The sequence below is a fragment of the Myotis daubentonii genome, chromosome 18 (assembly GCF_963259705.1).
Source record: "Myotis daubentonii chromosome 18, mMyoDau2.1, whole genome shotgun sequence".
NCBI lineage: Eukaryota > Metazoa > Chordata > Mammalia > Chiroptera > Vespertilionidae > Myotis > Myotis daubentonii.
In genome coordinates, this window is record NC_081857.1 from 30,308,876 (window position 1) to 30,333,312 (window position 24,437).

General features: G+C 55.8%; 6 protein-coding genes across 6 annotated transcripts; 4 read left to right on the forward strand and 2 right to left on the reverse strand.

The window, feature by feature from the left end:
* Positions 1-997: 997 nt before the first annotated feature.
* On the forward strand, positions 998-1,740 carry LOC132220576 (histone H4). Its single transcript, XM_059673789.1, has one exon. It carries the CDS (start codon positions 1,120-1,122, stop codon positions 1,429-1,431), a length of 312 nt encoding a protein of 103 aa, XP_059529772.1. The 5' UTR covers positions 998-1,119; the 3' UTR covers positions 1,432-1,740.
* A 5,379-nt stretch (positions 1,741-7,119) lies between these two features.
* On the forward strand, positions 7,120-20,799 carry LOC132220578 (histone H3-like). Its single transcript, XM_059673791.1, has 4 exons — positions 7,120-7,493; positions 10,331-10,342; positions 11,706-11,722; positions 20,254-20,799. The coding sequence occupies exons 1-4, from the start codon at positions 7,208-7,210 to the stop codon at positions 20,680-20,682; spliced, it is 744 nt and encodes a 247-aa protein (XP_059529774.1). The 5' UTR covers positions 7,120-7,207; the 3' UTR covers positions 20,683-20,799.
* Positions 9,185-22,799, reverse strand: LOC132220577 (histone H3-like). The gene is made up of 4 exons (XM_059673790.1): positions 22,491-22,799; positions 19,642-19,653; positions 18,259-18,275; positions 9,185-9,730 (listed from the first exon to the last, which is right to left on the reverse strand). Exons 1-4 carry the CDS (start codon positions 22,774-22,776, stop codon positions 9,302-9,304), a joined length of 744 nt encoding a protein of 247 aa, XP_059529773.1. The 5' UTR covers positions 22,777-22,799; the 3' UTR covers positions 9,185-9,301.
* LOC132220574 (histone H2A type 2-A) lies at positions 10,769-11,317 on the reverse strand. Its single transcript, XM_059673786.1, has one exon. It carries the CDS (start codon positions 11,243-11,245, stop codon positions 10,853-10,855), a length of 393 nt encoding a protein of 130 aa, XP_059529769.1. The 5' UTR covers positions 11,246-11,317; the 3' UTR covers positions 10,769-10,852.
* Positions 11,544-12,051, forward strand: LOC132220575 (histone H2B type 2-E). Its single transcript, XM_059673787.1, has one exon. It carries the CDS (start codon positions 11,598-11,600, stop codon positions 11,976-11,978), a length of 381 nt encoding a protein of 126 aa, XP_059529770.1. The 5' UTR covers positions 11,544-11,597; the 3' UTR covers positions 11,979-12,051.
* LOC132220573 (histone H2A type 2-A) lies at positions 18,668-19,241 on the forward strand. The gene has a single exon (XM_059673785.1). It carries the CDS (start codon positions 18,736-18,738, stop codon positions 19,126-19,128), a length of 393 nt encoding a protein of 130 aa, XP_059529768.1. The 5' UTR covers positions 18,668-18,735; the 3' UTR covers positions 19,129-19,241.
* Positions 22,800-24,437: the final 1,638 nt, after the last annotated feature.

The following is a 24,437-nucleotide window of genomic DNA, read 5'->3' on the forward strand; positions in this document are numbered from 1 at the left end:
GACTAGGGAGCGGGCAGGCCCCACCTTCCTTTTTTAAAATGAGTTAAAATCCTGGCGAACTACCTGGGAATTGAGCATTTTGCCTAACGTCCGGCACGATTCCAGGAACCAGAACGAGTTGAAAGCTAGCATTGGGAATTACTTATGACCTTCAAAAGGCGCCGCCAGTTTGTGTTCAGATTTGTAAAACCACCTCTGAATATATTGTGAACGGCTGGTAGCCGATTCTACCCTTTTTCAAGTTTTTAATAAGAATGGTGTTGCAGCCGAAACCGGTTTGGCTCAGTGGATAGAGCGTCGGCCTGCGGACTGAAGGGTCCCGGGTTCGATTCCGGTCAAGGGCACATCCCCAGTGTGGGATGTGCAGGAGGCAGCTGATCGATGTTTCTCTCTCATCGATGTTTCTGGCTCTCTATCTCTCTCCCTTCCTCTCTGTAAAAAGTCAATAAAATATAGTTAAAAAAAAAAAAAAGAAAGAATGGTGTTGCAGGCTTGAAGTCAACCAGCAATCTCGCCTCTGCTGTTCCGTCTAGTCCCGGTCAGCAGGCCAAAGGATATTAACTGACAAATACTAATACACCCTCCGCCCACAACACCGATGTACGATGCGAGATGGCTCAGTGGAAAGATGATACGGTGCTTTTCTAAAGGTGGGCGGCTCTGAAAAGAGCCTTTGAGTCGTCTCCTTAAAGCCGTCCGCTTTAAGCCCGCTCCCCGCGGATGCGGCGGGCCAGCTGGATGTCCTTGGGAAAAATGCTCGATCCCCAGGTAGTTCGCCAGGATTTTAACTCAGAAAAACCTTTCCTCTTCGCCTAAATTTAACTCCTTGGGGGAGCCCAGACGACTAGAAAACGACGAAAACAGCTGTGGAATCCGGAAGCCTGGCTTTGGAATCAGAATTCTCTCGGGACTGTGGCAGGTGGTGTCCGTTGGAGGGCGGCGTGGGGCGTGGAGAAGGGGGTGGGGCACGTAGGAAAGAGAAAGGGGGGGGGCGGGGACAACCTCGGCTGCTTCCCGCCCGCGCGCTTGAGGTTTTCAATCTGGTCCGATGGTCTTGTATATGAAGGCCTGAGCTGGGCGCACCCGGACCAAGGCTTGTGTTTCCAGGTCTCCGTAACGATGTCTGGGAGAGGCAAGGGTGGTAAAGGCTTAGGCAAGGGTGGTGCCAAGCGTCACCGCAAAGTCTTAAGAGACAACATCCAGGGCATCACGAAGCCCGCCATCCGCCGTCTCGCTCGGCGCGGGGGTGTCAAGCGGATCTCGGGCCTCATCTACGAGGAGACGCGGGGGGTGCTGAAGGTGTTCCTGGAGAACGTGATCCGGGACGCTGTCACCTACACAGAGCACGCCAAGCGCAAGACGGTCACCGCCATGGACGTGGTGTACGCCCTGAAGCGACAGGGCCGCACCCTGTATGGCTTCGGAGGTTAGAGCTCTGCTGCGGCCTCACGTACACCAATCCTAAAGGCCCTTTTTAGGGCCACCCATAGAGTCCTAGGAAGAGCTGGACATTCGTTCGGGCAGTTTGGATAGCTGCCTTTGCCACTTGGGGTTAAAGGGGTGTGTGTGGGGGGGGGGGGGGGCAGAGGGGAATAGGAGTACTGCCTGAAGCACTATCCGCATTTTACTAAGACCTTAAAGTTTGGTTCTTCCTTTTCCTCAATTTCAAATATTGTTCTCCAGGCTAAATCACTTGTTTGCGTGTTATTTAGTCACTGGGTCCAGCTGTGGAAAGTGGAAAGCGGCCTAGTAAAGTTGCTCCACGTTCTCGCTACAATTGTTTGATCAAAGTGGGAAGGTAGCCACTTTTTGCACGGCAATTCTCTCCCCCTGGTGATTTTTGAGCCTCTTTTATTGGTGCTTCACTTCCCACCTCTACAAGGAAGGGAGTGAGCCCGGTGGCTTTAGGGACCTGGACACAGGCTGGTGTTTTGTGATGCTACACTGCTCTCTTGAAAAGGTGCAAGTGCAAGAGTTCTCGCAAAGTTAAATCCAGTCATCAATCATCCAAATACAGGGTGGGGTGAAAGTAGGGTTTAGTTGTTCGTATAGAAATCAATCCAGTAAGAAAAAACACAAGAATAAACTTGTGTGCTAAACTGTAAACCTACTTTTACCGTACCCTGTATGTTACTAGCGCAGTTGTGAAATAATTGGCAGTTGTCTAACCGGCGTATGAAAATGTTCTTGGTTTCCTGTGTTTTTTGTTTTCCATAAAGAGGCCCCTCGTGGGGATTTGCTGTACCTTGCATGTTTTAGCTTTTCATTTTTTTGGTACTACATTCAAGAAAACTTGTCAGGGACCTATGAGATACTGTTTTTCAGTGACAATATTGTAAAGATACAGATGCAGAGACAATATGCTGTAAAAGCAAACTAATAACCTTAATGTCTTGAAAGCAAGTCTTCAAGTAACAATTCAGGCATGTGACTTCTGTAGCTTAGAATGAGAGGCCTGTGGGCACATACCCACCATCAATAAAGAAAGCACAATTGAATCACTGAGAAGGCAAAAGCTATTTATTCTATGTTAGCACAGTAAAGAATACAGCGTCATTCTCTGTACTACTGCTTCTAAATTTTCTTGATTTGAATTGAAATGTACACCCATACCTCTAATTCTTAAGCCTAAGTTTTGCAGTTACTACATTTTCAAGTAAAGACTTTCTCTGCATTCTATGCTCATAAGTTTACAGCTAAACTTAGCATATATATAGTGAAGAGGAAAAAAACTCAGTTCTCAAAAGAAAAGCCAGCTATTGCTTTATTGGTCTCTACATTTGACTTGTCAAACACTTTGAAGGGGAACTAGGTTTAAAACATGGGGCTTGGCAATGGAGATGTCAGCAAGTCTACTGGCCCCTTAGGAGCTAATTAGAATGGGAAAGAAAAAGAATACATAAAATACATACATACCTACATACATATATACTTCTATGTATGGTTAAATACCACATGGCAGCATATTCAGTATTGCTAGAGCCACCTCTCACTGACACCAGAGAGGTGTTATCAGTCTCCCCCCAATCCCTCAGTCAGATAGGGCTGTCCCCAACCTCAATCCTTGTCTTCTCATATAAATGACTTCTTTTTCATACGAGAGAACTTGATTGAATTGTGATTAAGCCAGTTTATTAAATCAAGAAACATTATTAAAGAAGCAAATCTATACATCTGGCTTATGAAGCGCCTCCAGGCTCTCGGCTAATCTGAAGAGCAAGGTGGGTGGGAGTCCAAGGGGTTCTATATCCTCCTGTCTGTAGGTCTCAAAACTCCTCTGCTGGTATAGATTAAATTCTCAAGGTCTCGTTCTACTTTCTGTGGCCTTCCCAGAATTCATGAGAAGCACCTGGCAATTTTACCTTGCCAATCCATGAGACTGCTGGCTTCTCTGCTTAGGGCAGTGGTTCTCAACCTTCTGGCCCTTTAAATACAGTTCCTTATGTTGTGACCCAACCATAAAATTATTTTTGTTGCTACTTCATAACTGTCATGTTGCTACTGTCGTGAATCGTCATGTAAATATCTGATATGCAGGATGGTCTTAGGCGACTCCTGTGAAAGAAAGGGTCGTTCGACCGCCAAAGGGGTCGCGACCCACAGGTTGAGAACTGTTGGGGTCCAGCCCCAGCGGGTCCAGGGGTTCCCCAAAGGTGTGGACGGAGTCGGTGAAGAAGGAATGACACAAAGACAGCGTTCAGTTGATAAGCATAGCCAGGTTCTCTTTTTATTGCCCTGGTACATCTGTATTTATACCATTTGATCCTATAAGCATGCCTCTATAATCACATCATGGTATGTTTTGGGTAACCTTCTACAATCCCTTGTTTCATTTCCATAGCTTCTTTTCTGACCTTTGCCAAAAATCCTGTCTCTATCTAGTTCTGTTGATTTTAATCTTGTCTAGGTTAATCGCTGTGTTCCATTTTAAGGGCTATTCCAAGGTCACTATTCTACTGCTCTACTGATAAGCTACGAGGAAGTGACTGAAGGAGATTATCCTACCCAGTAAAGGTCATGTCCTCCCAGCCCCCTGCTTGCCTTCCCTGGGACTGCCCTGTGTGGGTGGGTCTCCAGGGGTATAGGCTTTGGTGCTTTCCCTGGTGGGCAGACCCCTGGGGATGTGGGCCCAACAAGTCTCAAATTTATTGCCAACAGTCTTAGTCCAAGTTCTTCATAAGTAGTACATGGTATTTCTGTAACACTAGGGGGTTTTACTGATTTATTTTCTTCCTTAGTCCTGTTAATCCCTAACTCCAGGGAAAAATCCCCACCTGGGGAAACAACCTTTCTCAGGGAGGTGGTTCTAGTTATAGAGCACATAGTGCTAAAAAAAGGGGGAGCAAACATATTAAGAACAGTATGCCATACGCCAGGTACCTTGAAACATATGCTGTGCAGATGTTTCTTCCCTGCAGCGACTGTGTCAAGCAACAAGGATGGACCGGCCTCCGGCGGAGAACCACTGGCTTAGGGAGTAAAACTGCCCCTTTTTTCCTCTTTCCCCTTCCCCCTCTATTCCTGCATTCTCTTGTTAGGGAGGCTTTTAATCATTTGCTCTCAAGTATCTTTGGCTGGGGAAGATAATGGCTTGTTATTTACAAACTGGCTGCAAATTTCCCATACTGTTTGGCCTTAACTTTCCTGTCTCAATTCCCTATTCCTATTGCCCTGGAATCCTCTCACAGTATGATAAAAAATGTAGACAACAATAAAAATAAAAGAGTGAAGAAATGTAGATAATAATTACAATAGGAACCTTAATGACACAAGCAACTGCCTGCTGGGAATCTGGGAAGGAGAACATGGCTGTTGAGGTGGGGCTTGTGTCAGGCTTTTGTGCTAGGGTGAGGGACTGCAGCATGGAAGGGTTACAAAATGTTAAAGAATGTGCTAAGGGAAGGAAATGAGACATAAGAAATTGAATATACTGGAAAAGGGGAACTGACGTATGGAGAGGAATTATGCCAGGATGTGAAGAAGGACTGTATTAGGGTTAGGAACCATGGAAGGATAATTGCTAGATTGTCATAGAAAAACAATGTGCTATGATACGCTCCAGCCAGGTGTGACTCTGTTTACCCCCCTTTTGTGCTTATGAACTTCTAATGGAATGCTTTGTAGTTGATTTTTCCTAACACTGATTTGCTATAAAAGATCATACTGCACTCTTGGTCTTTGCCACATGCTCCGAATCTCCCAGAGGGGGAGATAGGCGCTGTGGTTGAAAGGACAGAGCAGGACTGATGGAAGCCGCAGGGTGTATAAGTTACTCAGCCTGCCCTTATCTCGGCCAATGGGAAAGCGGGGGAAACTAGCCCAAGGCCAAAAGTATGCTGGCCACCCCCCCTGTCTTTGTGTAACCAGACCCTAGCTGCACCCTGCCCCAACCCCCGACCCCAAGCCCTATAAATTCTTTGTTCTCTTGGAATTCGGGGCTCTCTCTTGCACCCAGTAATGGAGGCAAGGGGGGGACCAAGCGAGCTTGTATAGGAGACCCTCTGCTTTTGCATCGGACTGGCTGGTTCCCTGGTGTGGTTTCCTTGGGGATCTTGAAATCTGGGCATAACAGTGGTCAGCTGGCCAGCTTAATAAAAGGCTCTTAAATTTAAATTCTGAGTCAGTGGTCTATCTCGTTGAGCCAACCCATAACACTTTGAATACAGACATCTGAATATAGAGAATGTCTGACATCCTATTGATACACAGTGAAGGGGTGGGGGAGGAGGACCAGGGGAAGTGAGCGGCAAGAATGACGTTTGTGAAGCTGTTGTCCAGGTGAGAAATAAATCAGAGGATTCAGTGTTCCAGATATTTCATTTAAATTACAATCTCAGTTGCAAGTGATAGCATTTCTATTGCAAATATCACCATTGTCTGATGTGTGTTTTTAACATTAAAAGCAAGGTAGATTTAAAATATCTGATCCTCGCTGACTCTGGAGAACATTAAAGATTGAAAGCGAAATCAAATAGGAGAAGGGGTGGGGGACGACGTGCCCACCGACTAAACTAGTGGTTCTAAGTGTGAGCTTCAATCTAGGAGAACGTTTAAAAAGTATACTCCCCAATGCAGAGCGGGAAGGAGGGGTAGTGATAGGCACTTATTTCATTTCTCAAAGAGCAAGAGATATCAAGAAGAAACACCAAAAATTGGCAAGACGACCGGAAAAGGGCCCCTCCAAATTTAGGTTCCTCCTGAGGTCGCTGCTTGGCCTGCAGATGGCTACGTTCTCCCTGTCCCCCCACAGTTGCCCCACTGTGTTGTCTGTGCCCGGATCCCGCCCCCCTTTTTTAATAAATCTTATTGGTTTTTTACACAGAGGAAGGGAGAGGGATAGAGAGTAAGAAACATCGATCGGCTGCCTCCTGCACACCTCCTATTGGGGATGTGCCCGCAACCAAGGTACATGCCCTTGACCAGAATCGAACCTGGGACCCTTCAGTGCGCAGGCCGACGCTCTATCCACTGAACCAAACCGGTTAGAGCCGGATCCCCTCTTTTCATAAGGACAGGACTCACGCTGGATCGGGGCCCACCCTAGTGACCCCACTTTCACCTCATCGCCTTTTTGAAGGCCCTGCCTCCAAATGCCGTCACATTCGGAGGAGCCAGGCGGTAGGTCTTGGACGGATGGGCATCCGCACCACCAAAATGGAGAGGACACCTGGGCGTTGGGACGACGTCCGCCTCCCGCTCCAGCCCAGGTGCCGGCCGCCCTGGCGATGGGCTCGTCCGTCCGTCCGGCCGTCGGTCTACTGACCGGAAACAGCTTTTGTTGCCGTTTTCTGTGCTTACTGTTTGGAGCCTGGGATCCTCTTGTTGGGATGAAGCCCGGAGCTTGCGCCCCCTGGGCTCGTATTTGCTCCTCTCCTGGTCTCCCCCGCCCCCCCACCCCGCCCCCCCGACCTTTTCTCTTCGCCCGTGTAATGCCTGGGCCGGGGGAGCCCACAGACGGCGAGGAGACAGGAGACGAAAACAGCTGTGGAATCCGGAAGCCTGGCCTTGGGATCCGAATTCTCCCGGGACCGTGGCGGATAGTGTCCGCTAGAGGGCGGCCTGAGGGCGGGGAGAGCAACGGCGGAGGGGCGGGGACCGTGGCGGCCGCTCGCGGTTTTCAATCCGGTCCGACGTCCTCGTATATCAGGGGGCCGAGCTCCCCTCCCGGCACGGCGCCCGGTGGGTTCGCCTCGTGGTAGGAGCAGCCATGTCGGGCAGAGGCAAGGGCGGCAAAGGCCTGGGCAAAGGCGGCGCCAAGCGTCACCGCAAAGTCCTGAGAGACAACATCCAGGGCATCACCAAGCCCGCCATCCGCCGCCTCGCTCGGCGCGGGGGTGTCAAGCGGATCTCGGGCCTCATCTACGAGGAGACGCGGGGGGTGCTGAAGGTGTTCCTGGAGAACGTGATCCGGGACGCCGTCACCTACACGGAGCACGCCAAGCGCAAGACGGTCACCGCCATGGACGTGGTGTACGCGCTGAAGCGGCAGGGCCGCACCCTGTACGGGTTCGGCGGCTAAGCCTGTTGCGGGCTCACGCGTGCGGCAACCCTAAAGGTCCTTTTTAGGACCACCCAGAGAGTCCTTGGGGAGCTGGGCACCTTTAGGACACGGGCACGAGAGCGCCCCCCAAGCCTCCTTTAGGGCAGGGCGTTCTCCAAGCTGCCCCTCTGTTTTAGCAGTGACAGGCTTAGACAGGCAATGCCGGGTGCTTCTGTTCCTGCTTGCCGAGCCGGCCCTTCTCCGTGCCGGCCTTGCGTTTTGGCAACCAGACCGCAGCCTTCCCCGTCCAGGGGGGTCCGCGCAGCTGTATCCGCATTTGGACAATTACTGACCAATCCGCAGGGTCCCGCAGCGGTCGGTGTGCGGGCCCAGCCAATCAGGACAGTGCTGGCATTGCATTATCTGGATGCCCATTTTTACAGGAACGGATCCGTTGGACAGGAATGAAGGGTGGGGGTGGGGGTGAGGGTGGGGTGGAGGCTGAACCTTCTCTGTATATAAGTTAACCATAAGGGACCTCCAGCCTTAACCAGGCTGTCTCCCCTCTCACCCCTTTATAGCAGGGAGGACCCTAGAGCTCTGTCACCCATCCCCTTTTTCTTCTGGGCCATCCTTCCTCCTCTTCCTGCCTTTCTGTATGTGCCTCCCACTCAGTCCCTGACCACACCCCAAGCCTCTACCCCATCCCCGGAAAATTGTCAGCACGGCCGGATGGGACCTCTTTGGGGATATAAAAGCAGTTGGTCCTCCCCAGATTATCTGAATTCAGGAACAGACTGGGGACTTCATTCCGAAGGGAATTGGGAAGGAGGTTGGAAATTTTTCAGCAAGAGAGTGACAGGCTCCTTGACTGTGACAGGAGCACGAGGACGGGGAGGCTTCCTGTGAGTCAGCGGGGAGGGGGGGAGGGGGTAGTAGAGGCTGGTAGACGAAAGCAGTGGCCTCTGGGGGTCAGGCAGAGGATGTGGCGAGGACGGATACCTGACAGGGGCATCTCAGGGTTTAGGGCCTGCTCAGCTACTTGGCTCCCGGACCTGAGATCCTGGGCAAGTCACGCACCCGAGAGCCTCAGACTGTATCTCCGAAAGGCCCGTGTGGGTCTAAGTCCCCGCAAGGTATGCCTTGAGGTGCCCCCCTGAAGCCACACCTCTGAAGTCACCAGTACTTGCTAACCCCGGGGTCCAGACCCGAGCCAAGAGACGCAAGCCTGCACTGAGGCCTCCCCACGCAGGTACTAAGGGACTGGGCCGAGAGCGAGGGGCGCGCTCTGGAAATTGCGGTGATCCTGAAGCAGGGGGGCCCCAGTCCCTTCACTGCTCTCCCCTTTGCGGGCACATCGAGAGGCACAGGGAGCTTTAGGGAAAGGTGGAGAAACCACGTGTGTGCAGAGCAGCCGGACACAGGTGGAAGCCTTCAGGACCTCCTTGGCGGTGGGTGTGCGGGGAGCCTCGCTCTGCGGACCTGGTCCGTTGCCAAGCCAGCTCCCAAGTGGCCCACAGGCCGTGTCCACACAGGCTTCGCCCCGCCCCCACCTAGGGCCGGGGACTTGCTAAAAGGAGCACAGCCCTGGGAACAGAGGGGGCGACGTTTACCCCCGATGGCGACCGGCAGAAGGGACTAACTAGGCCTGAACGCCTGGCTGGAGCTTACCGCCCACCCTCCGTGCCGCCCCTCCCACTCCCCGCCCCGAGCACGGGTACACGGAGGCCCAAGCGCTACAGCTTCTCAGTGCAGTTGTGGGTGGCTCTGAAAAGAGCCTTTGGGTGCGATGGAACCTGGGACCGAGCGCGCACTTGTTCCTTAGGCCCGCTCCCCGCGGATGCGGCGGGCCAGCTGGATGTCCTTGGGCATGATGGTGACGCGCTTGGCGTGGATGGCGCACAGGTTGGTGTCCTCGAACAGCCCCACCAGGTAGGCCTCGCTCGCCTCCTGCAGCGCCATGACGGCCGAGCTCTGGAAGCGCAGGTCGGTCTTGAAGTCCTGCGCGATCTCGCGCACCAGGCGCTGGAAGGGCAGCTTGCGGATCAGCAGCTCGGTCGACTTCTGGTAGCGCCGGATCTCGCGCAGGGCCACGGTGCCCGGCCGGTAGCGGTGCGGCTTCTTCACGCCGCCCGTGGCCGGCGCGCTCTTGCGGGCCGCCTTGGTGGCCAGCTGCTTGCGCGGAGCCTTGCCACCGGTCGACTTCCGGGCGGTCTGCTTCGTACGGGCCATGGCGATGCGAGGCGCAACCTGCACGACACGAAGGCGGGAGCGGTAGCGAGGTCCCGGGCCGCCGCAGCCGCCTTTATAGCCACAGTCCTTTCCCGATTGGGCGGGACGGTAAAGTTGAAAGTCCCGCGCCGCCTGTTCATTGGCTGTGACGTCACCCGCCCCGGCGTGCCCGATTGGCTGGGGCAGAATCTGCCCTGCCCCCACCCCATCGCCTCACTTTCTGCTTTCGGGGTTGCCAACAGCTTTTTCTGCCTGGTTTTTCCTTTCTTTCAGGCCGAGTCCTTTTTCTTTTTAAAATCTCAACTGTCAGGACGCCCCTCCGCAGCCCTTCACTCCCTAAGACACGCTATCCGCAATGCCCTCTTCCTTTCCGCCGGAGTCGAGCTTCCATCTTCCTTCTGCCCCCTCCGCGACCCCCCTGCCCCCCCGCCCCCCCGCCCCCCCGCCCCCGGAGGCCCCGTTTGTCAATCTGAAGGACCGCTTTTCCCGCCTTTCGGACCGGAAAATTGTCCGCCCCCGCCCCCGCCCCCGCCCCCGAAAGCCCTAACCCCCGCCGGGGAGGCGTCCTCTCGCTTGGAAAAAAACAACAGGGAACCTTTAGATAGTCGGCTCAGTTAGGCCGAGCTCCAGGTTCGCCACAGTCCCGAAAACGGGTCGACCCGCCCTCCTACCGACTGGGTGGGGTGTGTTGTGTCGGTGAATGTCCCCTCCCTACTGGGCCTCCCTACACGTGCTGGGCATAGGTCTCGGGGGTGAGGGAAATTGCGCGCCGGGGCCCGCCTCTCAGAGGCGCTGTTGTAACCGAGGCGCCCGAGAGGCTCGTTACCCTCACCTGCCGTCATCGTGTCCATAAGGTTTACGGCCCGGCCCATCCCATCCCATCCCGCCCAGTCTAGGTGGCGAAGTGCTCGAGGCGGGAGCAGGGAGGGGCGGTTGGGAGGCGAAGGCAAATGGCTGGCCCCGCAGCCCTGCGCATGCGGGCAGGGTTAGCACTTTCCCCTGCGGGCGTCGGGACGGAGGAGACTGGGTACGATAATAACAGCTCTTTTATTTGAAAGAGTGGGTGGCTCTGAAAGAGCCTTTTGATTTCACAGGTGCCCCTTTCGAAACGGGGGGCTGGGTGGGAGCCATGGCACGGCCTCACTTGCCCTTCGCCTTGTGGTGGCTCTCCGTCTTCTTGGGGAGCAGCACGGCCTGGATGTTGGGCAAGACGCCGCCCTGGGCGATGGTCACCTTGCCCAGCAGCTTGTTGAGCTCCTCGTCGTTGCGGATGGCCAGCTGCAGGTGACGGGGGATGATGCGCGTCTTCTTGTTGTCTCGGGCCGCGTTGCCCGCCAGCTCCAGGATCTCGGCGGTCAGGTACTCCAGCACCGCCGCCATGTAGACGGGCGCGCCGGCTCCCACCCGCTCGGCGTAGTTGCCCTTGCGCAGCAGCCGGTGCACACGCCCCACCGGGAACTGGAGACCGGCGCGGGAAGAGCGGGACTTGGCCTTAGCGCGGGCCTTGCCTCCCTGTTTGCCACGACCAGACATGACGGCGACACAAGTACTGCGAGCAGCCCCCGACTGACGACCGAGAAAGTCGCCCTAAACCGCTCCCTTTCACCTTTTTATAGGCAGAACGGCGATTGTTCACCGAGCACTCTGATTGGCTAACGCACAGCTTTGTCCTGATGGCCAATAGGAGAGCGCAGGCAGAATACACTTATTTGCATAATCTCGCCCCCACCCCAAAACGAGCGCCCACTGAAAGCCCGCCAATCACAACGCCGCGTACTCGGGACCTTAATTTGCATACAGCCTCTATAAGTACCGAGCCGCTTCCGGTAGCCGCTGTTGTCTTTGCGTGCCTGGTCTCTTTTTTCTGCCGCTGGTGCTTCCCGCTATGCCTGAGCCGGCCAAGTCCGCTCCCGCGCCCAAGAAGGGCTCGAAGAAAGCGGTCACCAAGGCCCAGAAGAAGGATGGCAAGAAGCGCAAGCGCAGCCGCAAGGAGAGCTACTCCATCTACGTGTACAAGGTGCTCAAGCAGGTGCACCCCGACACCGGCATCTCGTCCAAGGCCATGGGCATCATGAACTCCTTCGTCAACGACATCTTCGAGCGCATCGCCGGCGAGGCGTCGCGCCTGGCGCATTACAACAAGCGCTCCACCATCACGTCCCGGGAGATCCAGACGGCCGTGCGCCTGCTGCTGCCCGGCGAGCTGGCCAAGCACGCCGTGTCCGAGGGCACCAAGGCCGTCACCAAGTACACCAGCTCCAAATGAGTCCCGCCCGGGACGCGGCGCTCGCAAGAGTCGTCGGACGCATGGACCCCCCCCCCCACCCCCCCAAAGGCTCTTTTCAGAGCCACCTACCTTCTCAGTGAAAGAGCTTGTCACGTCTCTCACCCCTAGCCTAGCCAGTCCCCGCCTGAAGAAGCCCTCTTCTTTATTGCCAAGTACGTAAGCTAAGGCAGCATCTTCAGACCAAGACCTTCCTGAAGCAGGTTTCTCTGTCTGAAGCTCTTGGGCAAGAAAGGGAGGGACAAAGTTTGGGTCCTTTGTTAATAAACAACTGAGTATCAGTGTCCCAAAAAGCAGCTACAGGGTGACAGAAGTTTGGTCCCTCGAGTGTTGAGGCTCCTTGTAATTATCCAAACGAAATAGCAAGTTTCCCGGTAGGAATATTACATGACGAGTTTTGCAGTTAAGGGAGAGGGCTTAGATTTCTAAAGCCTGACCCTCGCTCTGCTGTTGGTGATGGCACCCTTTCTGGAACCGTTTGGAATCACTATGAACGTTTTGTTGTTTCCATAGGAGTGACTTCGCTTTAGTCCAGTACTTAAGTAAAATGCCCTACCCAATTTTAATTTCAACCTCAGGCTTCAAAAGGCAGAATAGTCTAAGTAAATGCGACTGGGTATCCCTAGACTAGGCTACTCACCCGTGTCACCGTTTCCTCTAATGACTTTAGCAGGCTCTTAATGTACAGCGATACCATTCAGACTTCTCGGTCATGTATGCTCACCCTCAAACAGGTAAGCTTTTTCAACACAAAAGAGTGACCGATAGCCCTAGCAGGTCGGGCTCGGTGGATAGAGCTTGGGCCTACAGATTGAAGGGTCCTGGGCTCAATTCCGGTCAAGGGCATGTACATACCTCGGTTGCAGGCTGGGTCCCTGCCCTGGTCGGGGTGAATAGGGAGGCAGGCAATGGATGTGTCTCTCTCATATGCATGCGTCTCTCTGTCTCTCCTCCTAGTGAATGGCATTGAGAGTATGGGCATATCTAGTCTCTGTCCTACACGGTCAGACTGCTAAATTTATCTTCCTTATTATTCAAGCAGGCTAGAAAGCAAAGTTATTTATTAGAATACTAGGGGCCCGGTGCATGAAATTCGTGCACTGGGTGTGTGTGTGGGGTGGGGTGGGGGGGGGGGGGCGGCGGGGGAGTGTCCCTCAGCCCAGCCTGCCCCCTCTCACATACTGGGAGCCCTCAGGCGTTGACCCCCATCACCCTCCAATCGCAGGATCGGCCCCTTGCCCAGCCCTGACGCCTCCGCCAGAGGTGTCAGGCTTGGCCAGGGGACCCCCATCCCCCCCCACCCCCCATCACTGGCTCTGACCCCCGCCCAGGCCTGAGGCCTCTGGCCCAGGAATCATGCCTGGGCAGGGGATCCCCATCTCCCTCTGATCGCTTGCTCCACCCCCCACCCAAGCCTGACGCCTCTGACCCAGGCTTCAGGCCTGGGCAAGGGGACCATCATATCCCCCCCAATCCCCGGCTCCGCCCCCCACCCAGGCCTGATGCCTCGGCCAGAGGAGTTGACCCTCATCACCCTCCGATCACCAATCACCGGATCGGCCCCTTGACCAGGCCTGAGGCCTCCGGCAGAGGTGTCAGGCCTGGGCAGGGGACCCCCAGCTCCCCGCGGTTGCAGGCTCCGCCCCTGCCCAGGCCTAACGCCTCTGGCCTAGGCGTCCGGCCCGGGCAGCGGGGACCCGCAGCGGCAGCGGCCCCGCGATCGTGGGCTTCGCTTTAGGCCCAGGCAAGGGACCCCTAGCTCCTGGGACTGCCAGCTTCGACCGTGCCCAGCTCCCATCGCTGGCTCCACCCCTACTTCCTGCTATCACTGGCCAGGGCGGCAAAGGCGCCTGATTCTCTGATCATGGCTGGGGGGCAGGGCAAAGGGAGAAAGCAAAGCAGGGAAACCCCTGGGATTGGATTAAAGTAAAATGATAGATGCATGCTTTGGTGGATGCAGGATCCTTACCAGTTGACAATTAACATAATAGCAAGGACGGAATTTGTGGTATCTGCCTGGTGCCCAAGCACGTTAACTTGTGCCCCAAGGGGTCTGGAAAAAGGGAAGTTACAAGTTACCCAGACATTTCAGGGATATGTTATCGCACATGCAAAGAGACAGATAGGCTCAGTTAAGATAAAGGTTGACCTTATCAGTGAAGATACTGGCCTAGCATGTAACTACCCACCATAACTGCTTTTAGTTAAAGTTTAATTTTAGACCATCCTCTGTGGTTACTTTAGGTCTCTGAATTTGCAAGACTGCCATGCAGGCCTTCCCTGAGCTTGTCAGTTTAGCACATGGCCCCTTTCTTCCACAACAGAAAGTGCCGGCTGGCCTAGGGCCCTCTCTAAGCATCTTGGGAGAACTGTGGCAACCCTTGAGGGAGCGGACACAAAGAGTGGTTGGGAAGACAGCTTTGCTTTCCCCAGATCAGCAGCAGCACCATTCCTCTGGAGGCCACCTTGGCAGTCAGCCAGTTTGGAAGCACGGGAGGATCCGTGTTTGGAGGCCTGGTCTCCAACAGGGGCCTTCAGGGGTCCCACAGAAGGGAGGAGGAGGGAAGGGCTTGCCCCGTGCAGGACTAAGTTCTATCAGGGTCCCAGTGGGCAAGAGCAGTAAGGGTTCTTTACCGCTTGTCAGCCAATCAGCTTCCTCAGAAACGCCTCCAGCTGGTCCTCATCCTTGATGCCCAGAAACTAGGTGCAACAGTTAAGAATGCGGATTTTTTCAACAGATAGTTACACATATGTTGATATATGTGCAATTTGATATGCTGTTTTGTTGTAATGCTCCTTTGGATGACCACTTGTTCCGATTGATGGCACACACGCTTTCTGAGCAGCACTTCAAAACGTACAAAGAAATGGAAAATTGGGTCACTGAATGGTCTGCCTCAAAACAAGAAACGTTCTATTGGGACGGAATCCACAAATTACCTGTAGCTAGCGATGGACATTACTTTGAATAAAGCACTTTTGATGTTTCTCTTGAAATTAGCATTTCTTTGATTACAAAATCTGCACTAGTAAAGGGTCAATCCGCATTATTAACCAGTAAAGGATCAATCTGCATTATTAGCCGCTATCCACACTAGTAACCGGCACACCCTAGTGTAACGTTAACATGTTAAGCGCCATGTCATTCACCAGTGACCAACAGTATACTTTCGGTCTGGACCTGGTCGATCACTGGTGCAGCTAGCATATTGGTGAAATCAGATATCATGGGCTAAACGGAAAGGAAGACAAAACAGGCTTGGCATTTAACCTGTTAAAACTGCTTAGCCTTAAAAACTTTTGTCCTGAGAAGTGGCCTTGACATGCTGGAGGTCTGAGCTGTGCATCCCTCCGTTCAGAAGGTTCCAAACCCCTCAAGATCAGTGGGTACCCCTCATCTCCAAGGCTCTGCAAACCCCACCACGCAGTCCTAATGATTTGGCAGTACAATCCAGCCAGACCAGGTCATTTCATATCACCAGAGTCTACAAGTTTTAACATCCAGGATGGACCTGACTTTCAAGACAGTGTTGTCAACAGTAAGAAACCAGTGGTTGTAAATTTCCATGCACAGTGGTGTTGTCCATGCAAGATCCTGGGTCTAAGATTAGAGCTGGTGACCATGCAGCAAGTACAGGTGGTGATGGCCAAGATAAAGGTAGATATTGATGACCACACAGACCTCGCCCCAGAGTATTGGCTGTGCCTCTCATGCTGGCCATCAAGAATGGGGACACGGCAGAAAAGTTTCTAGGCATCGAGGATGAGGAACAGCTGGTGAGAAGGCTAACCCCTGTCTTGTGAAACTACTGTTTGGAATTCTCTGCTATTTTTTAGATGGCCTCATCTACACTAATAAAAGAGAAAAATGGTAATTGGCGTACAACGCTACACTTTTCATTGGCTAATCAGGGCTATATGCAAATTAACTGCCAACTAAGATTGACAGTTAACTACCAGCTAAGATTGGCAGATAACTGCCAACAAGATGGCGGTTAATTTGCATATGTAGGCACAATGCAGGGAGGCGAAAGGGAAAGCAGGAAGAAGCCCCCTGCCACTGACAGTGATCGGAAACCCAGTGGGGAGCTAAGAGCTGGGGTTTGCCCTGCCCCCCAGCCATGATCAGAGAATCAGGCGCCTTTGCCGCCCTGGCCAGTGATAGCAGGAAGTAGGGGTGGAGCCAGCGATGGGAGCTGGGCACGGTCGAAGCTGGCAGTCCCAGGAGCTAGGGGTCCCTTGCCTGGGCCTAAAGCGAAGCCCACGATCGCGGGGCCGCTGCCGCTGCGGGTCCCCGCTGCCCGGGCCGGACGCCTAGGCCAGAGGCGTTAGGCCTGGGCAGGGGCGGAGCCTGCAACCGCGGGGAGCTGGGGGTCCCCTGCCCAGGCCTGACACCTCTGCCGGAGGCCTCAGGCCTGGTCAAGGGGCCGATCCGGTGATTGGTGATCGGAGGGTGATGAGGGTCAACTCCTCTGGCCGAGGCATCAGGCCTGGGTGGGGGGCGGAGCCGGGGATTGGGGGGGATATGATGGTCCCCTTGCCCAGGCCTGAAGCCTGGGTCAGAGGCGTCAGGCTTGGGTGGGGGGTGGAGCAAGCGATCAGAGGGAGATGGGGATCCCCTGCCCAGGCATGATTCCTGGGCCAGAGGCCTCAGGCCTGGGCGGGGGTCAGAGCCAGTGATGGGGGGTGGGGGGGGATGGGGGTCCCCTGGCCAAGCCTGACACCTCTGGCGGAGGCGTCAGGGCTGGGCAAGGGGCCGATCCTGCGATTGGAGGGTGATGGGGGTCAACGCCTGAGGGCTCCCAGTATGTGAGAGGGGGCAGGCTGGGCTGAGGGACACTCCCCCGCCGCCCCCCCCCCCCCACCCCACCCCACACACACACCCAGTGCACGAATTTCATGCACCGGGCCCCTAGTATTCTAATAAATAACTTTGCTTTCTAGCCTGCTTGAATAATAAGGAAGATAAATTTAGCAGTCTGACCGTGTAGGACAGAGACTAGATATGCCCATACTCTCAATGCCATTCACTAGGAGGAGAGACAGAGAGACGCATGCATATGAGAGAGACACATCCATTGCCTGCCTCCCTATTCACCCCGACCAGGGCAGGGACCCAGCCTGCAACCGAGGTATGTACATGCCCTTGACCGGAATTGAGCCCAGGACCCTTCAATCTGTAGGCCCAAGCTCTATCCACCGAGCCCGACCTGCTAGGGCTATCGGTCACTCTTTTGTGTTGAAAAAGCTTACCTGTTTGAGGGTGAGCATACATGACCGAGAAGTCTGAATGGTATCGCTGTACATTAAGAGCCTGCTAAAGTCATTAGAGGAAACGGTGACACGGGTGAGTAGCCTAGTCTAGGGATACCCAGTCGCATTTACTTAGACTATTCTGCCTTTTGAAGCCTGAGGTTGAAATTAAAATTGGGTAGGGCATTTTACTTAAGTACTGGACTAAAGCGAAGTCACTCCTATGGAAACAACAAAACGTTCATAGTGATTCCAAACGGTTCCAGAAAGGGTGCCATCACCAACAGCAGAGCGAGGGTCAGGCTTTAGAAATCTAAGCCCTCTCCCTTAACTGCAAAACTCGTCATGTAATATTCCTACCGGGAAACTTGCTATTTCGTTTGGATAATTACAAGGAGCCTCAACACTCGAGGGACCAAACTTCTGTCACCCTGTAGCTGCTTTTTGGGACACTGATACTCAGTTGTTTATTAACAAAGGACCCAAACTTTGTCCCTCCCTTTCTTGCCCAAGAGCTTCAGACAGAGAAACCTGCTTCAGGAAGGTCTTGGTCTGAAGATGCTGCCTTAGCTTACGTACTTGGCAATAAAGAAGAGGGCTTCTTCAGGCGGGGACTGGCTAGGCTAGGGGTGAGAGACGTGACAAGCTCTTTCACTGAGAAGGTAGGTGGCTCTGAAAAGAGCCTTTGGGGGGGTGGGGGGGGGGGGTCCATGCGTCCGACGACTCTTGCGAGCGCCGCGTCCCGGGCGGGACTCATTTGGAGCTGGTGTACTTGGTGACGGCCTTGGTGCCCTCGGACACGGCGTGCTTGGCCAGCTCGCCGGGCAGCAGCAGGCGCACGGCCGTCTGGATCTCCCGGGACGTGATGGTGGAGCGCTTGTTGTAATGCGCCAGGCGCGACGCCTCGCCGGCGATGCGCTCGAAGATGTCGTTGACGAAGGAGTTCATGATGCCCATGGCCTTGGACGAGATGCCGGTGTCGGGGTGCACCTGCTTGAGCACCTTGTACACGTAGATGGAGTAGCTCTCCTTGCGGCTGCGCTTGCGCTTCTTGCCATCCTTCTTCTGGGCCTTGGTGACCGCTTTCTTCGAGCCCTTCTTGGGCGCGGGAGCGGACTTGGCCGGCTCAGGCATAGCGGGAAGCACCAGCGGCAGAAAAAAGAGACCAGGCACGCAAAGACAACAGCGGCTACCGGAAGCGGCTCGGTACTTATAGAGGCTGTATGCAAATTAAGGTCCCGAGTACGCGGCGTTGTGATTGGCGGGCTTTCAGTGGGCGCTCGTTTTGGGGTGGGGGCGAGATTATGCAAATAAGTGTATTCTGCCTGCGCTCTCCTATTGGCCATCAGGACAAAGCTGTGCGTTAGCCAATCAGAGTGCTCGGTGAACAATCGCCGTTCTGCCTATAAAAAGGTGAAAGGGAGCGGTTTAGGGCGACTTTCTCGGTCGTCAGTCGGGGGCTGCTCGCAGTACTTGTGTCGCCGTCATGTCTGGTCGTGGCAAACAGGGAGGCAAGGCCCGCGCTAAGGCCAAGTCCCGCTCTTCCCGCGCCGGTCTCCAGTTCCCGGTGGGGCGTGTGCACCGGCTGCTGCGCAAGGGCAACTACGCCGAGCGGGTGGGAGCCGGCGCGCCCGTCTACATGGCGGCGGTGCTGGAGTACCTGACCGCCGAGATCCTGGAGCTGGCGGGCAACGCGGCCCGAGACAACAAGAAGACGCGCATCATCCCCCGTCACCTGCAGCTGGCCATCCGCAACGACGAGGAGCTCAACAAGCTGCTGGGCAAGGTGACCATCGCCCAGGGCGGCGTCTTGCCCAACATCCAGGCCGTGCTGCTCCCCAAGAAGACGGAGAGCCACCACAAGGCGAAGGGCAAGTGAGGCCGTGCCATGGCTCCCACCCAGCCCCCCGTTTCGAAAGGGGCACCTGTGAAATCAAAAGGCTCTTTTCAGAGCCACCCACTCTTTCAAATAAAAGAGCTGTTATTATCGTACCCAGTCTCCTCCGTCCCGACGCCCGCAGGGGAAAGTGCTAACCCTGCCCGCATGCGCAGGGCTGGCGGGGCCAGCCATTTGCCTTCGCCTCCCAACCGCCCCTCCCTGCTCCCGCCTCGAGCACTTCGCCACCTAGACTGGGCGGGATGGGATGGGATGGGCCGGGCCGTAAACCTTATGGACACGATGACGGCAGGTGAGGGTAACGAGCCTCTCGGGCGCCTCGGTTACAACAGCGCCTCTGAGAGGCGGGCCCCGGCGCGCAATTTCCCTCACCCCCGAGACCTATGCCCAGCACGTGTAGGGAGGCCCAGTAGGGAGGGGACATTCACCGACACAACACACCCCACCCCAGTCGGTAGGAGGGCGGGTCGACCCGTTTTCGGGACTGTGGCGAACCTGGAGCTCGGCCTAACTGAGCCGACTATCTAAAGGTTCCCTGTTGTTTTTTTCCAAGCGAGAGGACGCCTCCCCGGCGGGGGTTAGGGCTTTCGGGGGCGGGGGCGGGGGCGGGGGCGGACAATTTTCCGGTCCGAAAGGCGGGAAAAGCGGTCCTTCAGATTGACAAACGGGGCCTCCGGGGGCGGGGGGGCGGGGGGGCGGGGGGGCAGGGGGGTCGCGGAGGGGGCAGAAGGAAGATGGAAGCTCGACTCCGGCGGAAAGGAAGAGGGCATTGCGGATAGCGTGTCTTAGGGAGTGAAGGGCTGCGGAGGGGCGTCCTGACAGTTGAGATTTTAAAAAGAAAAAGGACTCGGCCTGAAAGAAAGGAAAAACCAGGCAGAAAAAGCTGTTGGCAACCCCGAAAGCAGAAAGTGAGGCGATGGGGTGGGGGCAGGGCAGATTCTGCCCCAGCCAATCGGGCACGCCGGGGCGGGTGACGTCACAGCCAATGAACAGGCGGCGCGGGACTTTCAACTTTACCGTCCCGCCCAATCGGGAAAGGACTGTGGCTATAAAGGCGGCTGCGGCGGCCCGGGACCTCGCTACCGCTCCCGCCTTCGTGTCGTGCAGGTTGCGCCTCGCATCGCCATGGCCCGTACGAAGCAGACCGCCCGGAAGTCGACCGGTGGCAAGGCTCCGCGCAAGCAGCTGGCCACCAAGGCGGCCCGCAAGAGCGCGCCGGCCACGGGCGGCGTGAAGAAGCCGCACCGCTACCGGCCGGGCACCGTGGCCCTGCGCGAGATCCGGCGCTACCAGAAGTCGACCGAGCTGCTGATCCGCAAGCTGCCCTTCCAGCGCCTGGTGCGCGAGATCGCGCAGGACTTCAAGACCGACCTGCGCTTCCAGAGCTCGGCCGTCATGGCGCTGCAGGAGGCGAGCGAGGCCTACCTGGTGGGGCTGTTCGAGGACACCAACCTGTGCGCCATCCACGCCAAGCGCGTCACCATCATGCCCAAGGACATCCAGCTGGCCCGCCGCATCCGCGGGGAGCGGGCCTAAGGAACAAGTGCGCGCTCGGTCCCAGGTTCCATCGCACCCAAAGGCTCTTTTCAGAGCCACCCACAACTGCACTGAGAAGCTGTAGCGCTTGGGCCTCCGTGTACCCGTGCTCGGGGCGGGGAGTGGGAGGGGCGGCACGGAGGGTGGGCGGTAAGCTCCAGCCAGGCGTTCAGGCCTAGTTAGTCCCTTCTGCCGGTCGCCATCGGGGGTAAACGTCGCCCCCTCTGTTCCCAGGGCTGTGCTCCTTTTAGCAAGTCCCCGGCCCTAGGTGGGGGCGGGGCGAAGCCTGTGTGGACACGGCCTGTGGGCCACTTGGGAGCTGGCTTGGCAACGGACCAGGTCCGCAGAGCGAGGCTCCCCGCACACCCACCGCCAAGGAGGTCCTGAAGGCTTCCACCTGTGTCCGGCTGCTCTGCACACACGTGGTTTCTCCACCTTTCCCTAAAGCTCCCTGTGCCTCTCGATGTGCCCGCAAAGGGGAGAGCAGTGAAGGGACTGGGGCCCCCCTGCTTCAGGATCACCGCAATTTCCAGAGCGCGCCCCTCGCTCTCGGCCCAGTCCCTTAGTACCTGCGTGGGGAGGCCTCAGTGCAGGCTTGCGTCTCTTGGCTCGGGTCTGGACCCCGGGGTTAGCAAGTACTGGTGACTTCAGAGGTGTGGCTTCAGGGGGGCACCTCAAGGCATACCTTGCGGGGACTTAGACCCACACGGGCCTTTCGGAGATACAGTCTGAGGCTCTCGGGTGCGTGACTTGCCCAGGATCTCAGGTCCGGGAGCCAAGTAGCTGAGCAGGCCCTAAACCCTGAGATGCCCCTGTCAGGTATCCGTCCTCGCCACATCCTCTGCCTGACCCCCAGAGGCCACTGCTTTCGTCTACCAGCCTCTACTACCCCCTCCCCTCCTCCCCGCTGACTCACAGGAAGCCTCCCCGTCCTCGTGCTCCTGTCACAGTCAAGGAGCCTGTCACTCTCTTGCTGAAAAATTTCCAACCTCCTTCCCAATTCCCTTCGGAATGAAGTCCCCAGTCTGTTCCTGAATTCAGATAATCTGGGGAGGACCAACTGCTTTTATATCCCCAAAGAGGTCCCATCCGGCCGTGCTGACAATTTTCCGGGGATGGGGTAGAGGCTTGGGGTGTGGTCAGGGACTGAGTGGGAGGCACATACAGAAAGGCAGGAAGAGGAGGAAGGATGGCCCAGAAGAAAAAGGGGATGGGTGACAGAGCTCTAGGGTCCTCCCTGCTATAAAGGGGTGAGAGGGGAGACAGCCTGGTTAAGGCTGGAGGTCCCTTATGGTTAACTTATATACAGAGAAGGTTCAGCCTCCACCCCACCCTCACCCCCACCCCCACCCTTCATTCCTGTCCAACGGATCCGTTCCTGTAAAAATGGGCATCCAGATAATGCAATGCCAGCACTGTCCTGATTGGCTGGGCCCGCACACCGACCGCTGCGGGACCCTGCGGATTGGTCAGTAATTGTCCAAACGCGGATACAGCTGCGCGGACCCCCCTGGACGAGGAAGGCTGCGGTCTGCTTGTCAAAACGCAAGGCCGGCACGGAGAAGGGCCGGCTCGGCAAGCAGGAACAAAAGCACCCGGCATTGCCTGTCTAAGCCTGTCACTGCTAAAACAGAGGGGCAGCTTGGAGAACGCCTTGCCCTAAAGGAGGCTTGGGGGGCGCTCTCGTGCCCATGTCCTAAAGGTGCCCAGCTCCCCAAGGACTCTCTGGGTGGTCCTAAAAAGGACCTTTAGGGTTGCCGCACGCGTGAGCCCGCAACAGGCTTAGCCGCCGAACCCGTACAGGGTGCGGCCCTGTCGCTTCAGCGCGTACACCACGTCCATGGCGGTGACCGTCTTGCGCTTGGCGTGCTCCGTGTAGGTGACGGCGTCCCGGATCACGTTCTCCAGGAACACCTTCAGCACCCCCCGCGTCTCCTCGTAGATGAGGCCCGAGATCCGCTTGACACCCCCGCGCCGAGCGAGGCGGCGGATGGCGGGCTTGGTGATGCCCTGGATGTTGTCTCTCAGGACTTTGCGGTGACGCTTGGCGCCGCCTTTGCCCAGGCCTTTGCCGCCCTTGCCTCTGCCCGACATGGCCGCTCCTACCACGAGGCGAACCCACCGGGCGCCGTGCCGGGAGGGGAGCTCGGCCCCCTGATATACGAGGACGTCGGACCGGATTGAAAACCGCGAGCGGTCGCCATGGTCCCCGCCCCTCCGCCGTTGCTCTCCCCGCCCTCAGGCCGCCCTCTAGCGGACGCTATCCGCCACGGTCCCGGGAGAATTCCGATCCCAAGGCCAGGCTTCCGGATTCCACAGCTGTTTTCGTCTCCTGTCTCCTCGCCGTCTGTGGGCTCCCCCGGCCCAGGCATTACACGGCCGAAGAGAAAAGGTCGGGGGGGCGGGTTGGGGGGGCGGGGGAGACCAGGAGAGGAGCAAATACGAGCCCAGGGGGCGCAAGCTCCGGGCTTCATCCCAACAAGAGGATCCCAGGCTCCAAACAGTAAGCAAAGAAAACGGCAACAAAAGCTGTTTCCGGTCAGTAGACCGACGGACGGACGGACGGACGAGCCCATCGCCAGGGCGGCCGGCACCTGGGCTGGAGGGGGAGGCGGACGTCGTCCCAACGCCCAGGTGTCCTCTCCATTTTGGTGGTGCGGATGCCCATCCGCCCAAGACCTACCGCCTGGCTCCTCCGAATGTGACGGCATTTGGAGGCAGGGCCTTCAAAAAGGCGATGAGGTGAAAGTGGGGTCACTAGGGTGGGCCCCGATCCAGCGTGAGTCCTGTCCTTATGAAAAGAGGGGGTCCGGGCACAGACAACACAGTGGGGCAACTGTGGGGGACAGGGAGAACGCAGCCATCTGTAGGCCAATAGAGACCTCAGGAGGAAGGTAAACCTGCCCAAATCCTCATCTCTGACTTCTAGCCCCTGGAATGTGAGGATATTAATTCCTGTTTTTTATGCTTCCTCGCCTAGGGTGCAGGCAAATACAGGCCTCTGATCTCTGGCCGGAGCCTCATTCCCTAGCAGACCCACAACGCAGAATGGGATCCTGGGGTCTGCATTTGGTGAGTTAGAAGCAGAAACAACAGTGACTCTGGGCTGTGCAGGGCCAGCACCTTGTCACCCGGCATCTCATCCACTGAAGTTTTGTTTTCAAACTTGCAGCCTGAAGTTCTCAGAGTGAGTGACATTCCAGCCTGGCAGAGCCATCTTTGGCTGGGCAAACCCCTGCCGGAGTTTGTAGATTTCCACCTCAGGGCCCTTCCTCCCCAAGATCGATCATACTCCCTGGACTGATACTAAATCGGGTTTTAAAGCCAAACTTATCACGCCAAAGATATCCAAGACCTCCCTGTGGACCTGAGATTTAACAACTGCCTGTGCATCTGTCATGGCTAAAGGCAGTTCAGGGGTCCCCGGCTTAGTGGGAATCCAGAACCCCAAAATTAAGTTAAATAAAAAAAGTTTTCTAAATAATTAAAGTTTAAAAACATATGCTCAATAAGTAGAAACAATTATTATTATTATAACAATTATTGCTATTAACCCCAACATCAGCCAATGTATACAGGTGTTTGAGCAGGAGAAAGACGAGATCAAACATGTTCCTTAGGATTCAGCTCATCTCACCATTAATAATTGCCTTCTCAGAAGTTAAAATACCAAGCTCTCTCACCTCTCCCCCCTTCCTCACTCTGTTAACTTCCTTCCTGATAAACATGCCCAGGAGGAGCCCATAACCAGCAAC